Below are 22087 nucleotides of genomic sequence, written 5' to 3'. Positions count from 1 at the left end.
GCACTCCACTCCCATTGTTTGCCTGCATCTACGAATCTGTAAGGACACCAAGATACTTAGGCTAGAGTCTATACCGTAAGAAATGATGTAGTAACAAAACTTAGTGAAATAGTGGAAGTGCAGGTGCAGCTAAAAGCGAAAGAGCCCCCCATAATTTGTTTTGGCCTTTAAGTTCCAGTTGAATATCCCAGCCCAGGTAACCTTGTTAAGGCGAATATGTGACAGATGTCTCACTTCACCAATGGGGCCTTTAAAAAGTCAGACATCATGTTTGCAGCTCCTGCAGGCAATTTTATGTGTATTTTTTCATACTATCCAGCCAACCCTTCAGAGTGTTGATGGCTATCTTAAGTTGAGCCTAGAGCAGCAATGTTCATTAACATGTTGCTGAAAAAGAACTGCCACTAATTCTTCTTTGCAGTCAAATCATGATAGGATCGATGCTGTCCCGGGGAGCTACAAACATGAGTTGATCATTTTCCAATTGAGAGGTAAACGGATTCATTGTAAGTACGAATCAGACCAAAAAATACCCACCTTTTGTAATCAGTTTGGACTGAATCATGTCGGAAGAGCTGTTTGTAGAAGTCTAGTTTGATCTGTATTCCTATTACTCTCACACGATGCCCAAAAGAAAATGTTTGTTCCTCAGTTTGAAAAGAAAACGTTTTGAGCCTTTCATGGATGAGGCACTTCGAGGCTAAGGTTGGTCCAGTAATGGTTAGATCTCCAGCTATTATTTCTATCAAGCCTGACCCTAAAGTTTCTCTTCTTTAACCTGCTGCATCTGATGCTGACAGGTTTAGACTTAAACTCTGAATTGTGAATTGACCAACTGCAGACCTAGATGGGTAAGCTTTCTAGCAACCCAATGGAAAAACAACAAAAGTATTTTGGAGAATTCTTCTGCTTGACCCCTTCTACAAATCAAAAGAAGGGTGATGCACCGTTACATCGCAACTTTTACAACGGGAGTCTTTTACAACGGAACTTTTACAACGCAGGATCCATTACATCGGATGCCATTACAACGCATGGCATTACATAGCAGATGCTATTACAACGCATGGCATTACATCGTAAGTATAGGTAAGTATTTAATTTTTTTTAATTTTATTAATATTAATTATAATTAAATATATTTATTTATGTTTTTTAATATTATTAATTTATTATTTATTATATTAATTAAAGTAATTTTTAAAACAAGTACAGGTGTACAGGGGTGTTTTTAGGTTTCAGGGTAGGGTTTGGGTTTTGGGGTACAGGGGTGTTTTTAGGTTTCAGGGTAGGGTTTGGGTTTTGGGGTACAGGGGTGTTTTTTGGTTTCAGGGTAGGGTTTGGGTTTTGGGGTACAGGGGTGTTTTTTGGTTTCGGGGTACAGGGGTGTTTTTAGGTTTCAGGGCAGGGTTTGGGTTTTGGGGTACAGGGGTGTTTTTAGGTTTCAGGGCAGGGTTTGGGTTTTGGGGTACAGGGGTGTTTTTAGGTTTCAGGGTAGGGTTTGGGTTTTGGGGTACAGGGGTGTTTTTTGGTTTCAGGGTAGGGTTTGGGTTTTGGGGTACAGGGGTGTTTTTAGGTTTCAGGGTAGGGTTTGGGTTTTGGGGTACAGGGGTGTTTTTAGGTTTCAGGGTAGGGTTTGGGTTTTGGGGTACAGGGGTGTTTTTTGGTTTCAGGGTAGGGTTTGGGTTTTGGGGTACAGGGGTGTTTTTAGGTTTCAGGGCAGGGTTTGGGTTTTGGGGTACAGGGGTGTTTTTAGGTTAAATTAAATTAATTATATTATATTAATTACATTTCTTAATTAAAATAATTAAATTAAATAAATTATTTTAATTAATTTAATTTAATTACAATTAAAAAAATATTTACATTAAATTAATTTCATTATATTAATTAAATAAAATTAATTACAATTTTTATTAAAATTAATTTAAATAAATAGATTTAAATTTATTAAATAAAATTAATTACTATTTTAAAATGTATTTTAATTCAATTAATTAAATTAAATTAATTAAATTAACTTAATTACATTTTTTATACTTACCTATACTTACGATGTAATGCCATGCGTTGTAATAGCATCTGCTATGTAATGCCATGCGTTGTAATGGCATCCGATGTAATGGATCCTGCGTTGTAAAAATTCCGATGTAACGGAATGCGTTGTAAAAAACCGCGATGTAGTGACACCAATCCCAAAAGAAGTACAACTAGCTGTGAAATCCATTTTATTAGAGTGCACCTCTCAGAAATGGTGAGGAAGGGCAGTCTCCTCTTCATACATCAACTCATTAAAAGTAATCGCAGCGCTGTGGACTCTTGCATTCTGTGCTTATTCAGAAACTCATTTTTTAATCTTCACGAGCCTGGGAGTACTTCTTCTCTTCAGAGTTTGAGGCCAAGATCTAGTACTCAGCAACACATCCGGCCCTCAGACAAGGGTTGCAATCCCACTTTCTTCATTGGACACCAGAGGCCAGTAGGACTTAGCACTATTATTGCTCTCTTAAAGATCATCTTTCCAAAAAGTTTTTTTTAAATGTATACTCAAACCATATTCTTTTACTCTGAAAGTAAGGAACGGCCTGGTGCATTGGATCTCAATTAACAATTTGCTCCATAACCAGAAGAATGTATTACAATGTATCCATTTAAGTGTTGGTGGGAAGCACCTCAGGGGTCCTGAAGATGGTTTGAAACACAAAACATTACACACCTGTATCCTTAGATTGAAATCCATCCTTAAGGCCATAAAACGTTTCTTTCATTTGTGCAATTGAAAGAACCCACTTTTCTCAACTTTGCCTTCTGGCAGTTCGATTATGATCGTGGTCCCTGAAAAAGAATATGAGCCTGTGAGAGAGACATTTTACTGAAATATTTGACTTACGATTGCAGCTACCCAGCAGGCAGAGGCATACTCACTACAATCAAGAAGGTCGGCATGATGTTAATATCTATTAGTTCAGTTACAAGCCTGTTTGTTTCCAAGATCAATGCAAACGCTGATTTCTCTGCTTCATCAATTGGTGGAGATGGTTACACCTTGTGAGGTGCATTTCTTCTCCTTGGAGGCAGCGATTCCTATTGGCACATGCTTTCTTTTCAGCTACTCCTAATGCTAATTCACAAATTAAGGAGCCAGGGTTGCAGCACAGTCCTTATGACTCTTTTTTCCCCCATCCAATTTTCACCTCAAGACATTGTACAGCTTGCGAAGACCCCTCCATCATGCGTATGTCCTAAGAAGAACTTGTGTCTCAAGAGAAGCTTTGATGATCCACTGAGGTAGCCTATCTGAACTTACCCATGTGGTCCTTGAGAATTCAACCTATGATTACCTGAGAGGATCTCAAGAAAATCTTTCAAGAGGGCAGAACACGTCAGACATCTGTGCAACAGAAGGTGGCTCTGTTTTTGCCACTGGGCTCGTGGGAAAACAACCTGTTATCATGCTTGTTACACAAGGTTTTGTCCAACACTCGGTTAGTCTGGCATGCTACAAGTACACAATGTAGTTCAGACTGAATATTTCTCCTTTCAGAATCATTGTCTACTTCCGTTTTGATGGGCTAATATACATATGTGAAGATTGTGTCTTGTCTGGGAATATAATGTTCTGCTAGCCCTTGCACCTTCTTAAAAAGTGGCCTTTTGTGACATAAAGTTAGTAAAATGGGAAACGGCTTCTTTTGTGCAGTTATTTCAGCTACCGTCCCTTTCTTCTGGTCAGTCTTATACAGTGTATCAACTAAACAAATGAGTTCTGAGAATTCCACCTTCTTTGCCAACATTTTTAGGTTTCGCCTGGAGCACGGAGCTTTAGCTTCGCCTCCAGAGAAATCTGTAGTTTTCAGTAAGGGACACTTGAATCCGCCCTCTGTTCCATTGGCTAGCTCCATAAATGGAGGCTAGCCATTGGAACAGAGATCTGTCCGTCATTCACGGACCAGATTCGGGGGCGTTCCCGAGAATTTTTCGCTCTCCACCCTTTTTGCATCGTCATTGGGCGGTGGGCGGAGTTTCTTTTTTTTTTTCTTCTGGGTTTGTTGTCACTCCATGCCGACCACGGCCGCCGGAGGAAGCCCAGGTGAGTGCTTGTTATCACTCTCTTTCCTCTTTAGCCCTCCTCCCTCTGTCTTTCATTGGCCTTTTAAGTGACGCAGAGCGTTCTGATTAGTTAAGAGTGCATTTCGCGTCAGGGATCGTTTCTTCTTTACCTCATGCGCAACCCGGAGAAGCGACTAGTCAAAGAACGCCCTCATAAAGGAAGCGCAAGACAAAGGCCTCAGAAAGTCGCAGACTGATTGGGGTTAGGGCTGTCCTTCTCATCTGACTGACAGTGCAAGGCAACGTTCAATTGGCAATTTGTGTGTAAAAGGGTGTGGCTAGGGATGGGCGACGGCTCGGCTGGGAAGGGCCGTGTGTGAGCTCGTAGGCGAGGTCGAGATGGTCTGGGTGAGGACGACAGAGCGGCCTGTGTGGCCGGTGGGGAATGTGTGATTAGGTACGAAGTGCCTGAAACATAAACGGACACCGCGCCAGAGAAGCGCGCCCAGTTTCGAACCTTTAACCCACACCCTCGCCGCTTGCAGCAATGGAAGAGACAGTCTACGGTAAGAAGGCGTCCACAGGGCTGGGTTCGGTGGGGGAGGGGGCTGTCTGCTGTCGCTCCATTATTCCAGGTCGCTGTGTAGGGGGAGGGATTCCCCTTACATTATGTGGTCTGTTGTTGCTAAGTGATCTGGATTAGCACAAGCTGAGGTTTAGAAGGCATGCTTCGGGCAGGGGTGGGGCTTGAGAAGCCTATGTGGGTTTACTGTAGCCTGTGTGCGGTTACCGGAATATAGTGCGACGGTGATCGCTTATACATGCATATAATCTTGCTGGGACTGAGGTCCTTTCCATTTCAAAATGTATCATTGACGTTGAAAGCAAGCAGCTAGCTGTGTTCGCAGCAAGCTGCGGAGACAGCAGAAACGCATCCGTCCATCTGCTCAATTCCAGGGCCAGGAGATCGTCGGGGGGGAGGGGGGGGATTAAAGGGATATAACCGACTGCTGAGAATGCAAACCAGTAACCCTTGGGTGAGTTTGGGAGCTGCAGTATAGAGGTGGCCGTTAAAGATGACGTTAGATGATGTTCTTCCATTTGAAAGGGTTATCTCTTCTTACAGAAGTGATGTACGCGACGGTAGCGCGATGGCTTGAGTGAGGGTACCTGAACTCGGACGTTACTTTATTTGATATAGTCTTATGGTTACATTTTGGAATATAGTATGTGGGCACATGTAAAACTCTGATTGTCTACGTACAAGCCTTTCGAATGGGTTCTTCCCCTGCTGCGACGTTAAGGGGAATATATCAGACAGACGAAGATGTTGCAACCTAGTAATAAAACTGAGCGCTGATCTAGTGCTCTGGTTGTCATGTGCCAAACATGTTGTTTATTGTAATCTAGCTCAGTGCCCTCCAGTCCTGCGCTGTAGGTGGAAGAGCGATAAACAGTCTGTATTTTATAAAGATGCTCGAGCCTCTGTTTACTGTGTGGAGCACTGAGCCTGTGACAGGCGGCCTCGCTTCGGTGAAGTTGCTTGTGTAACGCCTGAACGTTGCAAAGACAGCCTTTGTTTTGCTGTAGATGCCTTTGCTCCGGTGCTTCGTTGTGGATAAAACATCGTGCTTACAAGTCCTTTGCTGGAGAGTGCTGACTGTCTCACAGCCTACATTTGATGTTACAGAAGACACTGTCTGATGGGCAGCTTGGGTTTCACTATAGAACCAATGCTTGTCTATAGAGTAGCCTGGGATTCACTATTGAAGTCTGTGTATCTAATGGGCTACCTGGGTATTGCTGTAGGATGCTTTTAACCTGTGTTATGTTCGTAGAACGCCGAGTGATGACAGTTTGGAATCGACTATTCCGAAGGGGAAGTTGGTCAAGACTGATTTGCATATGACTGGGTTTAAACTGTAATGGCCTGAGGAGCAAAGAAACGACGAATTTAGGCCCAGATCTCTGTACTGGGGTGAATGTTTGACAGTGTTCAGCATTCTGTCCATCAATTGTTCTTTTTGCAATTATAACTGTAGAGGTGTCGTCTGAATGTATGTGCAATTATTTGCTTAGTCACAGAATGTGTGTTCAACCAATCAGTGAATTCTGAAAAGCCTTTGATATTCCATTCTAATAAGACATTGTGCATGTGAAAGTTAACTTACCATTTGGCCCCTATTATAGCTCTCCTCACGAAATCTTGCTCCAGACATGTTCTTTGGCTATTGTAAAGCTTTGATGTTTATATGAATTATACACTTTTCTGTTATGAACTCTATTATCGATCTCTCTATTTGTATATGCATTTAATGCTTGACAAAAAGCTCTACTATCCCGATTGCTCAGGTTCACACTGAGCAAAACTATAAATTAATTGTCAAGCGGCTAGGACTCCACTGTAGATGGCTGAATGTCTGATGGGAAGCCTTGGCTTAACTATATAAGTTCTGCTTTCTGGGTGGAACTGAAGAGACATTCATAATGGGAGAACAAGTTATAGACAGAGGAAAGGTGAGGTTCAGAAGAGGAATTTTATAGGTGAAGGGGGTCGCCCTCTGCACATAACCCCACTATGGTGCAGGGTTGTAACATGTTGAGTGAGAAAGGGTTCGAGTTCAGAGGAGGAAAGCCACATTACGTCTCATCGGCATAGCCTGAGCAAGGAATGTAGCAGCAATATTCAAAGTCCCGCCATAACTACTGGAGTGAAGTGCTGTGTCTTTGGGGTTGGAGGGTTGTGCGGCGATGTCCATTCAGTGCCGCCTGTAACCACTAGTGCAAAGCTTTTTTTGTAGCTACAGGTAGAGTGAGTGTTTTGCCCAGAATCACAGGACGCTGTGCCAACGCTGAGACTCCAACACGGTTCTTCAGATTCAAAGTCGACAGTTTTGGCTGTTAGGCTACCCCCCCCCCCCCAAAAAAAAATGAAGAGGGGAAATAAATAAGTGAAAGTGGAGCTGATAAAAAAGTTGGGGCGGTTAATCCTTAAATACATTCGGTAACCTATTAATAAATAGCAAAGTGCAGATGGGTGTGATCTCGAAATGCCACGGGAACGTTTAGGAGACATTAGTCGAAAAAATGTCCTTTAAAGTGCAGTGGAAGGAAAGGGATTCCCTGCACTTCGGCTTCACACTATAAGCGTACCGCGTAATGTGTGCTAACGTGTTCATCCGAAGTGCAGCGGTGTTGTCTAGTATAGTATTTAAGGTTGGAATGAGTTAAAGTGCAGGCGACATCTGTACACACAAAATGACCCGGGTATATGGATTTAAAGTCCAGTGATTGTGCACGAGCTTAAATTGAATTAGTGTGTGAATTTAAAGTGAAAATCAAATGAGTAATGTGCTTTGAACGTGCTGCAGGGTGTACGTTTAAATAAGTTACTGAATAACGCGCAGCTGACATAGGTGCCCTTACGTGCAGAAGGGTGTATTCGAGTAAAGTGCTGTGAGAAGGGAGCCAGGTCCTCACCCAGAGGGACAGTGCGTCCATTTAAAGTGCAACAAATAATGTTTGAGGGTGCAGTATGTAAAGTGCAGCACGGGTGCATGATTTTAGAACGCAGCAGGCACCTCTTGTGCTCCGGTGATGTAGTAAAGTGCAATGGAGGAGTGCCGTAGGGGGTGTACAGTGCAGCGAGGGAGTACAAGAGTGTACTCCGCATTTAGAGTACGCTGAGCGCGTGCATTAATCGTGCAGCTAGCAGGGTTTCGTTTGCAGTGCAAGGGCTGTGTGGGCTGTGAGCAATGTAAATAACAATGCCATTTATTTATAAGTAAAAAAAAAAAAGAAATGTCATGAGCAATGCCAATAGCTCTAACTTTTCCAAAGGCGAAACCATTGCATTGTAAATGCTTGTTTTAATGTGAACCAGAAAAGCTTGATCCCCCATTCTTTCCGAACCCTTCTCTGGATGTTGAAATAAACCATTGCAATTTGATGTCTAAAATAGCCTCAACTTTCAGTGGGCCATACCAATGCTGATCAAATAGGTTCTCCATTGCTCATATTGGGCTCAGCCCGGGCTATTAGTAGAATCTCTTCTTCAGACTAAAACCATATTCATGCAGTTAGGATCAAAGCACCTTCTATGGCTTTTCAGCATCACCTTTCAATGTATGTTGTCTTCAAATCGGTACTTTGGCTGCACCTCTTGCATTCTGTAAATTATGATGTCAGGTCCAGATCTGAATCTCAATTTGGTTAGGCTATATTAAGGAAAACGTTTTGCTAGGCTTCCGAAATTTCCAATACAATTGTGTCCCCATATGGATTCCAAGGTACTTTGAAATTGAAATATAAACGCTTCTTGTGCTGGCAAAAAGTACTCTTCACTCCTTCCATATCAGCAAATTGTATGCCTCAAGTATGTTGGTTTTTTAAAACCGGAATAAGTTACAAGTATCACTACATTGAGTAACTTTTACTTTTCCTCCCACTGCAAGATTTGCATGTAGGCTGATTTTTTCCAGTAGATGGTTCTGGAATTCAGTTCCCTGTATGAATCAGATCAGGCAATGTTTAACAGTGTTATGCTTAGCCCATGTCTGAACAGCATCTGTCCGTTTGGGGAATTGACCCATTCATCAGAGATGCTGTAAAGTTACTAGTTGCAATAAGATTACTTATTTTCTTCCAAATTTCACTCACAACACCAATAAAATCCCTGTCTTTTTTTAGACCCATAGAACACCAATACAGTGTATCAAAAATTCATTCTCATTGGCAGAATTGAACTTGTGTTATGAGAGACTAGCAAGATTGATTGTCAAAGCTGGTTTTCTTTGTTACTGTGTTGCAGTCAGACCTGAGGTAGATGGTACAGAAGAGTAGTAATGAAGTCGAGGGAGGTATGGAGGGGAAGCCCTACTGCAAGGTGAGGCAGGGAGTAGGTGGGGAGGTATGTCTGTGTTTCGGCTTTCATCCATTGCCATCTGTCTTCTGTTTAGTGGTGTTTCAATGGTGACTGTGTGCCCGTGGGCTACAGGCCGGGGTCCATCAATGGAGGCTGGGGCTCTTGGAGCTTATGGTCCACTTGTTCGAAGACCTGCGGGGCTGGAGTACAGTATGCTGAGCGCCAGTGCAGTAATCCCACGTAAGTTGAACACATTTTATTTCTCTTTTTTATTCGTTTCTCAACAGTATGGCCTATTGTTTAAATAATAATAAAACGCATGACCCAGCAGTATACATAGCCAATCCCAAGTGTCCACCAGTACAATAAGATGCTAGTGATACAAGCAGAATTGAACATTTTTTAACCAGTGAGCCAATATATCTTTCCTAGGGAGCAAGCAAGCACTTGAATAGAGTTAGATAACATCCAAAACAATCCTATGGTTCACACCACCCTGTGTCCACAGGTAGTCCCAGGGAGTGCATCTCACTGACGTCTCCAATGTATGTGCAGAAACCAGGGAATTACATATGTTTTTCTCGGATCACTGACATAATATCGAATACACAAATATAGAATTACCAAAGTATCGAAGAAAAAATATAGAATGCAAAAATATCGAATTCCTATCTACAAAGAGGTAAGTACAGAAATATCGAATCAAAAATATGGTTTTAAAAAATATAGTTAGTCAAAATATTTTAATGTCTTAAAAGTAATTTAAAATTAATGAAATAATAAATATAATTAACTAAAACCTACTTAAAAATACTTAAATAACCTTAAAATTATTAAATAATTAATTTAAGTTATTTAAAAAAACATAACATTTTATTTTTTAATACATATATATATATAACATAATATTAATAAAAAATATACAATATTTTTACCGTAGGATAACGGGAGGGTAACATTTACTATTACCACTCCAGTGAGTGCAACAGTAGGGAAAATGTTGGATAGCGTAGTGGTAAAAATTACTATTCCCACTCCAGTAAGTGCAACAGTAGGGAAAGCGTTGGATAGCGTAGGGGTAAAAATTACTATTCCCACTCCAGTGAGTGCAACAGTAGGGAAAGCATTGGATAGTGTGAGGGTAAAAATTACTATTCCCACTCCAGTGAGTGCAACAGTAGGGAAAGTGTTGGATAGCGGGGGGGTAAAAATTACTATTCCCACTCCAGAGAGTGCAACAGTAGGGAAAGCGTTGGATAGCGGGAGGGTAAAAATTACTATTCCCACTCCAGAGAGTGCAACAGTAGGGAAAGCGTTGGATAGCGGGAGGGTAAAGATTACTATTCCCACTCCAGAGAGTGCAACAGTAGGGAAAGCGTTGAATAGCGAAGGAGTAAAAATTACTATTCCCACTCTAGTGAGTTTAACAGTAGGGAAAGTAATGATTTAATATATTAATAAAAAGTAATTAAATATCAATACCAATAAAACATTAATTAAAATTAATTGCCAATTTAATATTATGTAATAATTAAACAATTATAAATACAAATAAATATTAGTTATTACAATTAATTACCTATTCATAATTAATTAACAACTAATTAATTTTCAATAACAAAAACTAATGAATAATAAAATTAATACCAATTAATAATTAACAGTAAATTAATTATCAATACACAAAAATTATTTGAAAGATGTAATTAATTACAATTAAATTACTTCCCACCCTATTCCCCTATAAACCCACAACCTGCTACAGAAAACAAATTAATAAAATTAACATAATTATCAATTAATCAATTAATAATAATTAATTAACAATTAAAAATTAATTAACAATTAATTCAAAATGAATACCAATAAATAAATAAAATATTTAATTAATTACAATTAAATTACTTCCCACCCTATTCCCCTATAAACCCACAACCCGCTACAGAACTAAAACGCAAAATTAAATTAAAAATAATTAGTAATTTCTAAAAATTAATATTTAATTTAATATAATTAAATTACTTCCCACCCTATTCCCCTATAAACCCACAACCCGCTACAGAATTAAATCACGCAAAAATTAAATAACATAAAATTCATTACTTAAAATAAATTACAAAAATAATATACACTTTTCACACATATACTAACATACAAAACACTTTAAAAATTCGATATTATTACAAATTCTATATATTTTAATACCTATATTATATACTTAGATATTTTGACTTTCCATATTTTGAAAATCGATAATAAATTACTTACCTTCAATTCGATATTTTTCACCACTATATTCTGCCCATTCGATATTTTGTCCATTCAATATTTTGACTTTGATATTTTGGTAATTCTAGATTTTAAATTCGATATTTTGTCTGGTTACCGTTTTTCTCACAGTCTGTCCATATGTTTTATGGTCTGGAAGGAGCTATATTAATTCAGTAGCATACATCTTCGCTGACATTACGGAGTGCAATGCCTTTGTGTCCCTCGTGCACCAGGATAAGAGGGTGAACCCCTCCACCAGAATACAGCTGTGCATATTTTGCAAATAGTTTAAATCTCAGCACCCAGCCCTTGTGGAGGTCATTGTTATAGCCAAGCAATACCGGCATGGTTCAGGTTCCTCAAGATAGGTTAATAATTACATTTATAATCAAATGAACCTTAAATTAAAATTGTCACATCATGAGGTAGCAGTAAACGTGCTGTAAGGTTGCAGGGAGAGCATGGAAGTCTCTAGTCCGCTCTTTCTCAGTCACTCTTTGTTGGTCTCCGTGCTTGGGAGTCGAAGTATTCACCGGTATACCGGGCAAGTGAACTGCCGGAAGGTTCTTGCAAGGAATTGTATGCATGGACACCATATCTTGTCAAATTGTGGGAGTTTATGGTCTACAACAGCTGTCAGTTTTCCTATGCCTAGTAAGTCCCATAGTTTATGTAGCCATTCAGTGTTGTCTCTGTGCACCTGCCAGGACAAAATGACTGGGGTTTTTGCCTTCTCTTGCCTTCTCGATCGCCAAGCGTAAAGGGTAAGTCAGGACGTTGGCAAGCCCTAGCCGGATTTAGCTGGGAAACCTAGGGATACCTGTTTTGTACTTTTCGTTAATTTCAGCTATCTCGTTTGTCCATTAGTGTTGTAGTTTAGGCCAGTGCCAAAGAAGGTGAGTTAGCATACATGAGTGGCCACAGTTGCACCAACAGCTATAATTTCTGTTGTGTTTCCATTTAGCCACTCTGGCTGGGGTGTAATACCAGTAGTGGGTCAGTTTAAGGAGGGTCTCCTTCCCAGAAGCACTATAGGCGGAGGTATGTGTCCTATGTAAAATGTCAGGCCACTGTTTGGAAGAAAAGGTTCGCTCGCCCTCCAGTTCCAACCTCTTCTGGGCTGGAGATATATTAGAAGCCATGGGGATGTTCAGTAAATTATAGACATCAGAAAGAAGGCCCTCATCATTGTGGTGGGTGAGGAGCAACTTTTCAAAAAGCGTAAGGGGTCTGCCGGTAAGTGGGTGCACTTGGGGGTGAATCACCCAGTGTCGGTTGGCAACGTAGTGCCAGCAACCAGTATTCACTATTCGGCACCCCATAGTTGGTTTGGATTTGGGGGAAGTCCATAAGGCTGCAGTGATCAAATAAGTCCCCTATCCTTTTACAATTAGCGTTTTGTGATGCAAGGAACATCGTACCCTGTAGGGCAGGGAGGAAGTCGGGGTTCCCAATAATGTGTGTTTGTGGTGAGTGGAGAGTTTCTTGACCAATTTAACCCTATCCCATGTCCCTATTATTGCCCGTATCACTGGAGTGATATACACACCGGCCGGACAGTGTTTTTTGGGCATCCGAGGGATTTCCCATATATGGATCCCGACAATCACTTGATCAATAAAACACCAGGGCTTTTCCGTATGTGTTCTACTCCATTCCAAAATATATCACAGTTGGGCAGCCCGGTAGTAGCGGGTCATATGGGAAATGCCCAGGCCACCCTTTGCACAGGTAAGTAGACTTGTTTCTTGACTATGTGTGTCCCCCTATCGTCCCAGATATAGGTTAGCATGAAATAGGGATTCTTTGGAAGGAGGGTCATCTTAAATGCTGCTATCTATCCCAGCCACGAGATGGGGCTGCTCCTCCAAGACTGTATGTCAGAGCAGGCGGTCATCAGCAAAGGCAGGATAATTGCGCTCTGCTGTCTTTTCTGCCGTGAAATATATTTGAAGGCCTAAATACGGGACCCCTTGTGTAGCCCATGGGAATAGGAAGAGGCGCTCTGGCTGAAGTTTGTCACTTTGAGGCATGTTGAGGGCCCGGGATTTCTGTAGGGTAACCTGAAAGCCAGAAGCCTCCTCAAGCTCCTGCAGAATTGGAGGTATGGAGGTGTGGGCTGGGTGAGTGTGATTATTACAGTGTCCGCATATAATGCAAATTTATGGGGCCCATGGTAATCCCCACGATGAGGGAGTTTTTTTTACAGATCTTTCATCAAAGGGTTCCATATGAAGGGCAAATAAGCGTGGGGATAAGCCGCAGCCTGTCTCGTTCCCCTTGCGATCTTGTAGGATCGCGATGTCAGGCCGTTAACCCTCACTGTGGACATGGGTTTAGTATAACCACCATATCCACTTCCAGAAACGGGCAACTAATCCTGCCTTAACTAGCACTAGCTGGAGGAAGGGCCAGTGTACACCGTCAAATACTTTTTCATCATTGATCGATAGTAGGAGAGCTGGGATCCGGGAATGGTGTGTTTTTCGTTGAAAAGATGCAAAAGTTGTGTTATATTTCTACTACAGCTTCTTTCGGGAATAAATCCAGCCAGGTCTGGATCAACCAACCCTTGCATATAGGCGCCTAGTCAGGCCACAAGGAAGTTTGTAAAAATCTTAGCATCTACATTAAGTAGGAAGATAGGCCTGTATGATGAGAATCTTTCCAGGGCTTAGGGAACACTGAGAGAGTGGCCTCCCTCATCGTGTCACACTATCACTGACGGACTTATAGAGGCGGGTAAGGATAGGTGCCAAGTGCACAGCAAATGTGTAGAAGTGGGCGGTGAGCCATTCTTGCCCTGGAGCCTTGCCCACTTGGAGCCAAGCTATGGCCACGAGGACTTTCTCCTCTTGTATGTCTGTCTCCAGCTCGAGGGCATCTGCGGCCAGTAGACACACAGTAGGTGCATGAGTAACTTAATCTGCGGTGTATGCATAATTGAATGCCTCTGTCGAGTATAAGTCAGAATAAAAGCGTTCAAATTCCTGTGCTATGATTCATCATCATACGCGTGTTGGCCGTGGGGGTCCCCGAATCTTAGTTATTCTCTGTTTGTGTGCCTGGGCCCTCAAACGGTGAGCAAGAAGTCGTTATGCTTTATTGCTCCTCGCATAATATTTCAGTTTAGCACAGAGGAGAGCGTACTTTGCTTTGTCCATATATAGTGCCTTAAGTTGCTTTCTAGCCAGTGTTAATTGTCTCTTCACTTTATTATAGCCGGATTATTAATGGGCTACCTCCTGCTCCATCACCAGGGTTTCCAGGCTGGTGCACTTATCCTTTCTTTCTCTGTTAAATCGGGTAGAGATGGCTATGACGATGCCCTGCAGGACTGCTTTTAGAGTGTCCCAGAGTAAAGATATGGAAGTGCCTGGTGTGTCATTTGTGTGAAGTACTTCTTTAACTTTTTTATAGAGTAGACTCGTGTGTCAGCAAATTGGGATTAAGAAGCCACATGTGGTGCGACGCTTGTGCGCCTGGCATGATCAGGGTCATTGAGACAGAAAAGTGGTCAGACAAGACTGCTGCACCTATATCTACTTGGGTGGTGGCTGCTGTGATGTAGGGAGATGCCAGAAAGTAGTGTATTCTGGTGTATGTTTGCTGGGAAGCTGAGAAGTAGGTAAAGTCATTAATGGTAGGGTTAGGAACATGTCATATATCTACTAGCCCCATTTCCCATAGCCAGCGAAGGCCTGCAGTTGTAAAAGCCCCCGCCTGACCTGTCCTATGGGCAGAACAGTCTAGAAGTGTGTCTGGGACCAGATTGAAGTCGCCCCTTATGAGTATGTCGGCATCTGGAGTGGTGAGTACCTGCACTACTGCATCTAGAATTAACTTCTCTTGATGGTCGTTTGGGGCGTAAATGTTGGCAACTATAAAGATGCATGTGGGCATCGAAAGCCTTAATGAGCGAAGCCTGCCAGGCATTACAGCTTGAATCTGGAAGACATGATCCTTAATGTGTTTGAACCAGCGGGACCTCATATGCTTCCAGTCTCCCTTGAGGAGATGGGTCTCCTGTAGAAGACAGATATCACAGAGCATAGAGAGAAGCGGTTAAACTCAGGATTTTAACCATGTCCTCCTGAGGGGGGTGGTACTCCTGGTGGAGTAGCATAGAAGTGGATTGACAAAGTCAAAGGCTCCCCTTTGACTTCGAATTAGTTTGTCGCCATGTAGGATGAAAGATCATGCAGCATGGTCGTCGAGCAAGAGTTAATGAGGTAGTAAACAAAACTGGATAACTCAAGCAATCCCATTGCTGGTAGGCGCGGCGGTACAGGTAAGAGCGGTGGGGCAAGGTGGGATGTGGAGGAAGTCGACAAACAACGGGATAGGGGGGGGGGATAAATAAAACCACTTCCCTTGCGCTCACTGCAACATCAACTCAGTGATGCAATGAGAGCAAGGTAAGTGGTTTTATTTTTCCTATCCTGTCATATGTCGACTTCCCTCCCTCCCCCACCCCACCCTCCTCCGCCATGCCCCACCTCTCTTACCTGTACCAGCCGCGCCTGATTTCAGGAGCTAGAACAATGTGATGATTGGGGCTCATCTCACTGGTGTGCACATGCAATGGAGCAAAACGGTTTGGTGGAGCTCCACTCTGCCTGCACTGACAGACAGGTGAAAAAGAAAGGGCAGACTCACCAGACCCCAGGCCACCCATCCAGGGGGGCGATGCCAACTGCGAGGGCACGACAGACGGCAATGCCACTGTCTGGCCTGCAATTACTGCTGCCTCATGCTAGGTGGAGTCTTGGTCTGAGAAGACACCCTTGCTGAAGTAAGGCTGATTGTTCTGTGTGACTCTCTGCCTTCTTGGGTTTGCTGATTTTCTTCTGTGGCACGTGGTGGGTGTGCCTACATGCCACTGGTAGGATTGGCGAGTTCTTCAGTGTCTGGATCCTGTATCCTCTCCCTGTTGGGCCTCCAGGCCCAGATTCAGTCTTGTCTCATCCAGGGTGCGGATCATGTGTGTCTCGTTGTTCCAGGCAAAGATCAGTCTAAAGGGGTGTCACCATTTATATCTGATTCCTTTCTCCAATAGGAACGTAGTGACCAGCTTGAGCGCTTGATGGCATTATAATGTGATAGTGGATAGGTCCTGGTACAGCCACACTTTCGATCCGTTGAACATTAGGGAGCCCTTGTCCCACATTGCTGACATTATGGCTTCCTTTTGGTCATAGTGGTGCACACAGGTCAGGATGTTTTGGGGCCGCAGAAGGACGACCCGCTCTATGCATGAGGTTCAGGATAATTTCATTCTCTGCGAGCTCTGGTAGGATATGGCGAAAGAGGTGGATGACTTATTACTCTAGCTTTCCAGGGGAGGCCTGAAGAGGAACTCCTATGATCCTAGTGTTTGACCATCAGGATCTATTTTCGATATCTTCCAGATGAAGCTTCAAGTCTGCATTTCTGTCACATAGTTCAAGCAATTCATGTTGGTGTTAATTAATTTCCTCCTCTCTCACACCACTGGTTTGTTCCAGGGTGGCTGCCCATTGTCCCGGCTCACCAACATCTCTTTTGATTTCCTTAAATTCTGCGGCCATCTCATGCTTTAGGGCGGCAATGTCAGTCCGCATCGTATTGATGAGGATCTCCATGTAGAAGCGCGTGATCGGGCCTCCCCATCTAGGTGGTCTGTGTCTGTCGCTATAGGTGAGATCGATGAAGTGGGCAAAGTGTCACAAGGCTGCTCTGCCTTCTTGGCAGGGGCTTGGTAAGCATCTCCTCGAGTGTCATGTCTTTTTTCCCGCAGAGAGACGCCATGGGGTGCCTAGATCTTTCTATAGGCTAATTCGCTGCAGCACCCTATAGCATATCGGGGGCACAATCTTAATTCCGTCACCTGGTTCACAGTGAGAGTGTCCTTCCTTATCAGGGAGGGGCTTGTCAGGGTCATCCGGGAGCGGGCTGGGGGTGTGTGAGGTGGGACGGCTTGTCCCTGCTGTCCTCCCAAGCTTGTATGCCTGATTGTCCGCTTCCCTACTTCTGCCTGCAGTGAGTGTCCCAAGCCACCACCGTCTGCAAGTCTGAAGCATCCCACTGCTGGCCTCAACATAATATCCATACCTGCTGTTCAATAGACATTTACAAGTCCCTCCGGGGGAATACAGCACTGACCAGTGATGGGGGGCGGCCGGGCTCCGAACTCATGTGACAATCTCCAGCACTGTGTCTTCATAGGGCCTCTAACCACCACTGCATGCAGTCATCACCTCAGGATGGCTCTGCAGCGCTTCCGGCGCCATTCATGCGGGCCCAGCATCCTGGCAGTGGCAATGCCTTTGGGCCCCCTGCAATTGCAGACAGCCAAGCGTTGAGGGGGTGAGCAGCCCCGCGCCACAGTCTCTGCTCCACGTTTTGGCTCTGTGCCCAGTGATCGTGCCTGTGAATTATGCTGCGGGCTCCATGACCATCACCATCTTGACTGTGTTTGCGGCCCTCATGGCGTCGGCGTCCTTCCACCGTGGCAGCCATCCATCAGCGGAGGGCAGTCCCCGTTCTAGATACTTTTCTGATATGTCTCCCACCATCATAAGGGGTCTGAACGGCGAGGGTCAGCCAGATCTGCCCATTTGTATGATCGAGCAGCGGAGATCCGTACATCTGCTCCTACATGGATGCCGTGTTTCACACGCTCCCTTTTGAGTGTTTTAAACTCCCCTAGATGTGGAAGGAAAAGTCTGTGCTGTATGCTGAAATATGTGTTCTGCATGGGTTGTATGACAGAACAACACAGGGAAATACTTTGCATGCCTACAGATTGCATTTTTACCATGCATTGTTTATATACATTTATACATATTAACAATGTATTTGTGAGGGGATACCCCTTTTAACCCCCAAACTTACCTGAAATGCGTTGTAAAGGCATAAACATAAAAACATGCATGGTACAAAATGCGAACTAAAGGCACAACGTTGTAAAAACTTAGTTGTAAAGATAGTTTTCCTCCTGCATGATAACGTTGAACATGTCTACTGCATTACAAGACCATATCCTTTTGGATGCTTTATTGTTACTGACATCATTAATTGAGACCAGTCTCTAAAGGTACTCAAGTTTAGCTTATAGATATTGTTAATAAAAGTTGTCTGTCTCTCACTTACATTAATACCAGTGAGTATGGGTAATCCTGAACTGGCATTTAAACAAGACTTTGCCAAGCCACACAATTCTTCTCCAAGTATTTATATGTGTGTCAATCTCTTTGTTTAATCCATTGACACTGGATTACAAAGAGGCCCCTTGCCACAAATCTCGCCGTGCAGGCCTGTGATTGCTCACACGATGGTAGCCTCCAGTAAAAGAAACAGTGAGTTTGTACAGCTTGGTAAGATAATTCATAGTTTGGAACTATGAGACCCCCCATGTTTTGGGGTAGAATCAATGTTCAGATTTAGATCTATCGGTCTGTCTATCTAGCTATCTATATATATATTGGTACGTTTAGATTTAATATTCTCAACTCCACATCTACGTACCTTGAAGATACTTATTTTTCAATATAAATGGATGTGAAGTTAAGAATAGTAAATTTAGCTGGCCAAGAAGCAAGGCAGTGATTCACAGACAAGCATCGCCCAGCACTTGAAACTGGAGAAACATTTCAGCGTCCTTGCTGTTTGGCCTGCACAGTTCACCATCACACCTCAAACCTTTAGGGTTAGCAGTCTGCCGTTCCCAGCCCAAGAGACGCATGGATGTTGACAACCTTCACACCCTGGTATGGGATCTGTTCCCATTGCCTATTAGGTAAATGATAGTACCCACACAGGGTACTGCCCAGAAAAAGAGACACTGCCCACAACCCCAAAACTCAGTGGTGATATCACTAGAGTCCAGACTGCAGAGGAAACTAAATACTACTTGATGAAGTCAAGTCCAGTTTATAGTAAGATTGCTGATACCAGCGTGTTGCTGGACAGAGGGCTGTTTAAAAACAATCCCTAAAAAATTCTTTTAAGAAAAAAGTTACGACGTTATTAGAGGTCAAGCCCAAATCATTTTGTTGCAGTTTAAGCCTCTGAGTCTAGTGTAGATAAATGCCAGGAAGAACTAGCGATGTCTCAGACCTCTTAAAGGGAGGGCTTAATTGAAAGTCAGGTACCTCAGCTCTGATTATGGCAAAAGCCCCCCAACCCGTAAGCAAATACCAAAAAAACCTCAGAGACATCTCCTTTAAAAATGTGCCTGCCCAAGAGTTCTAACCCAGTTCCAGAGTCCTTTAGTTGGGTCAACAGTATAACATCCATCTAACACACTGGTATGTGATCACCCCTTCGTTTAAATTTGAGACATCACACAAGAACTGTGTATCTGAGCACTCTGAAGTGACCACGAGGTAACACGTTAGTATTCTACACACTCTCAAATAAAAATGTGATATTTCCTATATTTTTGCCATATAAATAGATAAGCCCCTGCACTGCACCTGCTAACCAACCAAAATAATACGATACGTAATGTAACACTGGATGAACCACTGCTGGAGTGCTGGGCCCAGCGTAAGATTTATCAAGTGCTCTCCATGTTTTTTTGGAAATCTCAGTCTTCGCACTTGGGAAAATGCCAGATATGCATCTTTCTGATCTCTAATACCTTAAAAGTGCAAAGCAGCCCAAACAAATTAGCCAGTTTCAAGCAGTGTATTCTTTTATGGGACACAAGAGGGCCTTCCAAGGCCCTGCATGGTGTGGAAGGCTGCTCGAGTGCTGAGTGTAGTGTGAATGGTCCGTTGAGGACCTGCTTTGAACCGAGGGCTGTCCAAGTCGCCAGCGTGAAGGTGAAGGGTTTCCAGATCCAAAGTGGTCTGAGGGTTTGGTTCTTCTAAAGGACTGACATTGCAATTCCCCTTCTAAAACAATAAGTAAGCAAATATGTCATACTAATATTCTGGTTAATTAGTAATTGGTTAATTAATTAGTAAGAAGGTCATCTGAGGATCTACTATTGGACAGACAGCTGTCCAAGGTCCTGAAATTGAGGTGGATCCCATAGGTGGAATGAAGGATCTTCTGAGGGTGTGCATGGGATGAATTGTATCTAATGAATAGGTTTCTGATGGATAGATGTTTGAAGACCATCTGTGGGATAAAGGCATCTTTGAAAGCAAACAATGGTATGTAGGGCTTTTCAAGGGCCAGGCATGGGATGTTCTTCAGGTCCCAGACGAGGGTCTGATTGAGGGCTTCACAGGGAATTAAGTTTGTTTCTTGACATTTTTGGGATTGGAAGCAGTTGGCAAGTAGAGAAAACAGACCCATCCATCGAGTGGGCCCCAAAATATGTAGACCAACATCGCCCTGTGGACTCTGTTTACTTTTCCAATTGAGTGAAATGGCGCTTTTTATATCACAGTTTCCCTATGAAGTAATTGTTCAGGTTGTTCGGAAGGGGCACTTTTACAGCGCATGTTCTACCATGTGAGCGTGATCCTCTCCATAGGTCCTCACTCCTGTCTCCAGAATGTTGTTCTGATAATGGGGCCAGGCTTGGCATCCTAAAGCATAGTTCTCATAGAATTTGCCTAGCAGCTATACATTTTAAAGATGATTTAAATAATTATGAAATTTGATTCAGCTTTCTTATATATATTTTTTACGTATCAAGCCTCTTATTGAATTTGATCTCCAGTCCACCAATGTTTTCTTTGTACATATTCTTTATTCAAACATTTTTATTGATTTTGTAGAAAATTAACAAGACGCGTAGGAAGATCACCCAGCACATAATATTTCAGAAGTGAGTTAGGGCCATATGTATCAAGCACTAATGCGTTCGCAAACGCCGAAATTCGACGGATTTCGGCGTTTGCAAACGCATTAGTGCTAAATGGCATGTTTCAAAGAAATCTGCGTGCAAAATAAGGAATTGCAAAATTTGCGATTCCTTATTTTGCAATTGCATTTAAGGAATCGCAAATTTTGCAATTCCTTAAATGCAGTGTAAGAAGCATAAAAAAATGCAAATTGGCCCTAAGGAATCGCAAATTACCACCAACTTCAAGTTGGTGGTAATTTGCGAATTCCTTGAAAAATTCACTTTTTTGCATTTTTCAAAGTGCAATGTGAAGCACATACATGCCCTTATGGCATGTATGTGCGCCACATGTGCACCCATGCTTATTTCAGGGGTGCAACAGGGTGTCCTTTGGACACCCCTGCACCCATGAAGTTATTCTCAATTTGCGATTCTCAAATTGCGAATCGCAAATTGAGAATAGCATCCCATTCATTCCTATGGGCCTCCTGGCCCATAGAAATGACGGAGAAAGTATTCCTTAATTGCGATTTGCAATTTGCTAATCGCAATTAAGGAATACTAAGAAATCGCTAAAAAAATTGCGATTTTGTACATACATCCCTATTTGCGATTCTCAAATAGCGATTTCTAAAACATCGCTATTTGAGAATCGCAAATCAGGTTGTTGATAGATATGGCCTTTAATGCCTCAGATTGGGACAATTCAATGAGATCACAGTTTAACAAAACATGGCGTCACTTCTTAATAGTTCAGAAAACAACCATCAGAAGTCACATGAGATATTTTTAAAACATATTGCACATTATGGAAGCAATTATTCCCAACTGTTCACTTTTATTTCCGACTGTGCCGCGGAGGGTGTAGCTCATGAGAGTGCAATCCCAACCGAAGTTACTTGTGGCAGTCTTCCAGGCCCTGAAAACAGAATAAGTGTGAGAGGGCAGATTCTTGGCGTGTGTCCCATGCAGCAATGTCAATTATCTAGCCTCACTAAGCACTTGTCTGTCCACCCTAATCAATGTGTCTTGCTGTGATGTAAATGCCCTCTTGTTCACCACCACCATTTGGTAAATTCAATAATATTTGCGTAAGTTAGGAAGTGCAATCCTCC

General features: G+C 42.7%; 1 protein-coding gene across 1 annotated transcript in view; it reads left to right on the top strand.

Annotated features, from left to right (window-relative positions):
- The window catches only part of ADAMTS7 (ADAM metallopeptidase with thrombospondin type 1 motif 7), a 625092-nt gene that overhangs the window by 305445 nt on the left and 297560 nt on the right, over positions 1 to 22087 (top strand). The window contains exon 11 of the mRNA XM_078682968.1: positions 9009 to 9154. Within this exon, the coding sequence (XP_078539094.1) occupies positions 9009 to 9154 (146 nt within the window). The remainder of the gene's footprint in view (positions 1 to 9008; positions 9155 to 22087) is intronic.

The sequence above is a fragment of the Lissotriton helveticus genome, chromosome 3_1 (genome assembly GCF_964261635.1).
Source record: "Lissotriton helveticus chromosome 3_1, aLisHel1.1, whole genome shotgun sequence".
In the NCBI taxonomy this organism is placed as follows: domain Eukaryota; kingdom Metazoa; phylum Chordata; class Amphibia; order Caudata; family Salamandridae; genus Lissotriton; species Lissotriton helveticus.
This window is presented reverse-complemented; position numbering and strand designations above follow the sequence as displayed.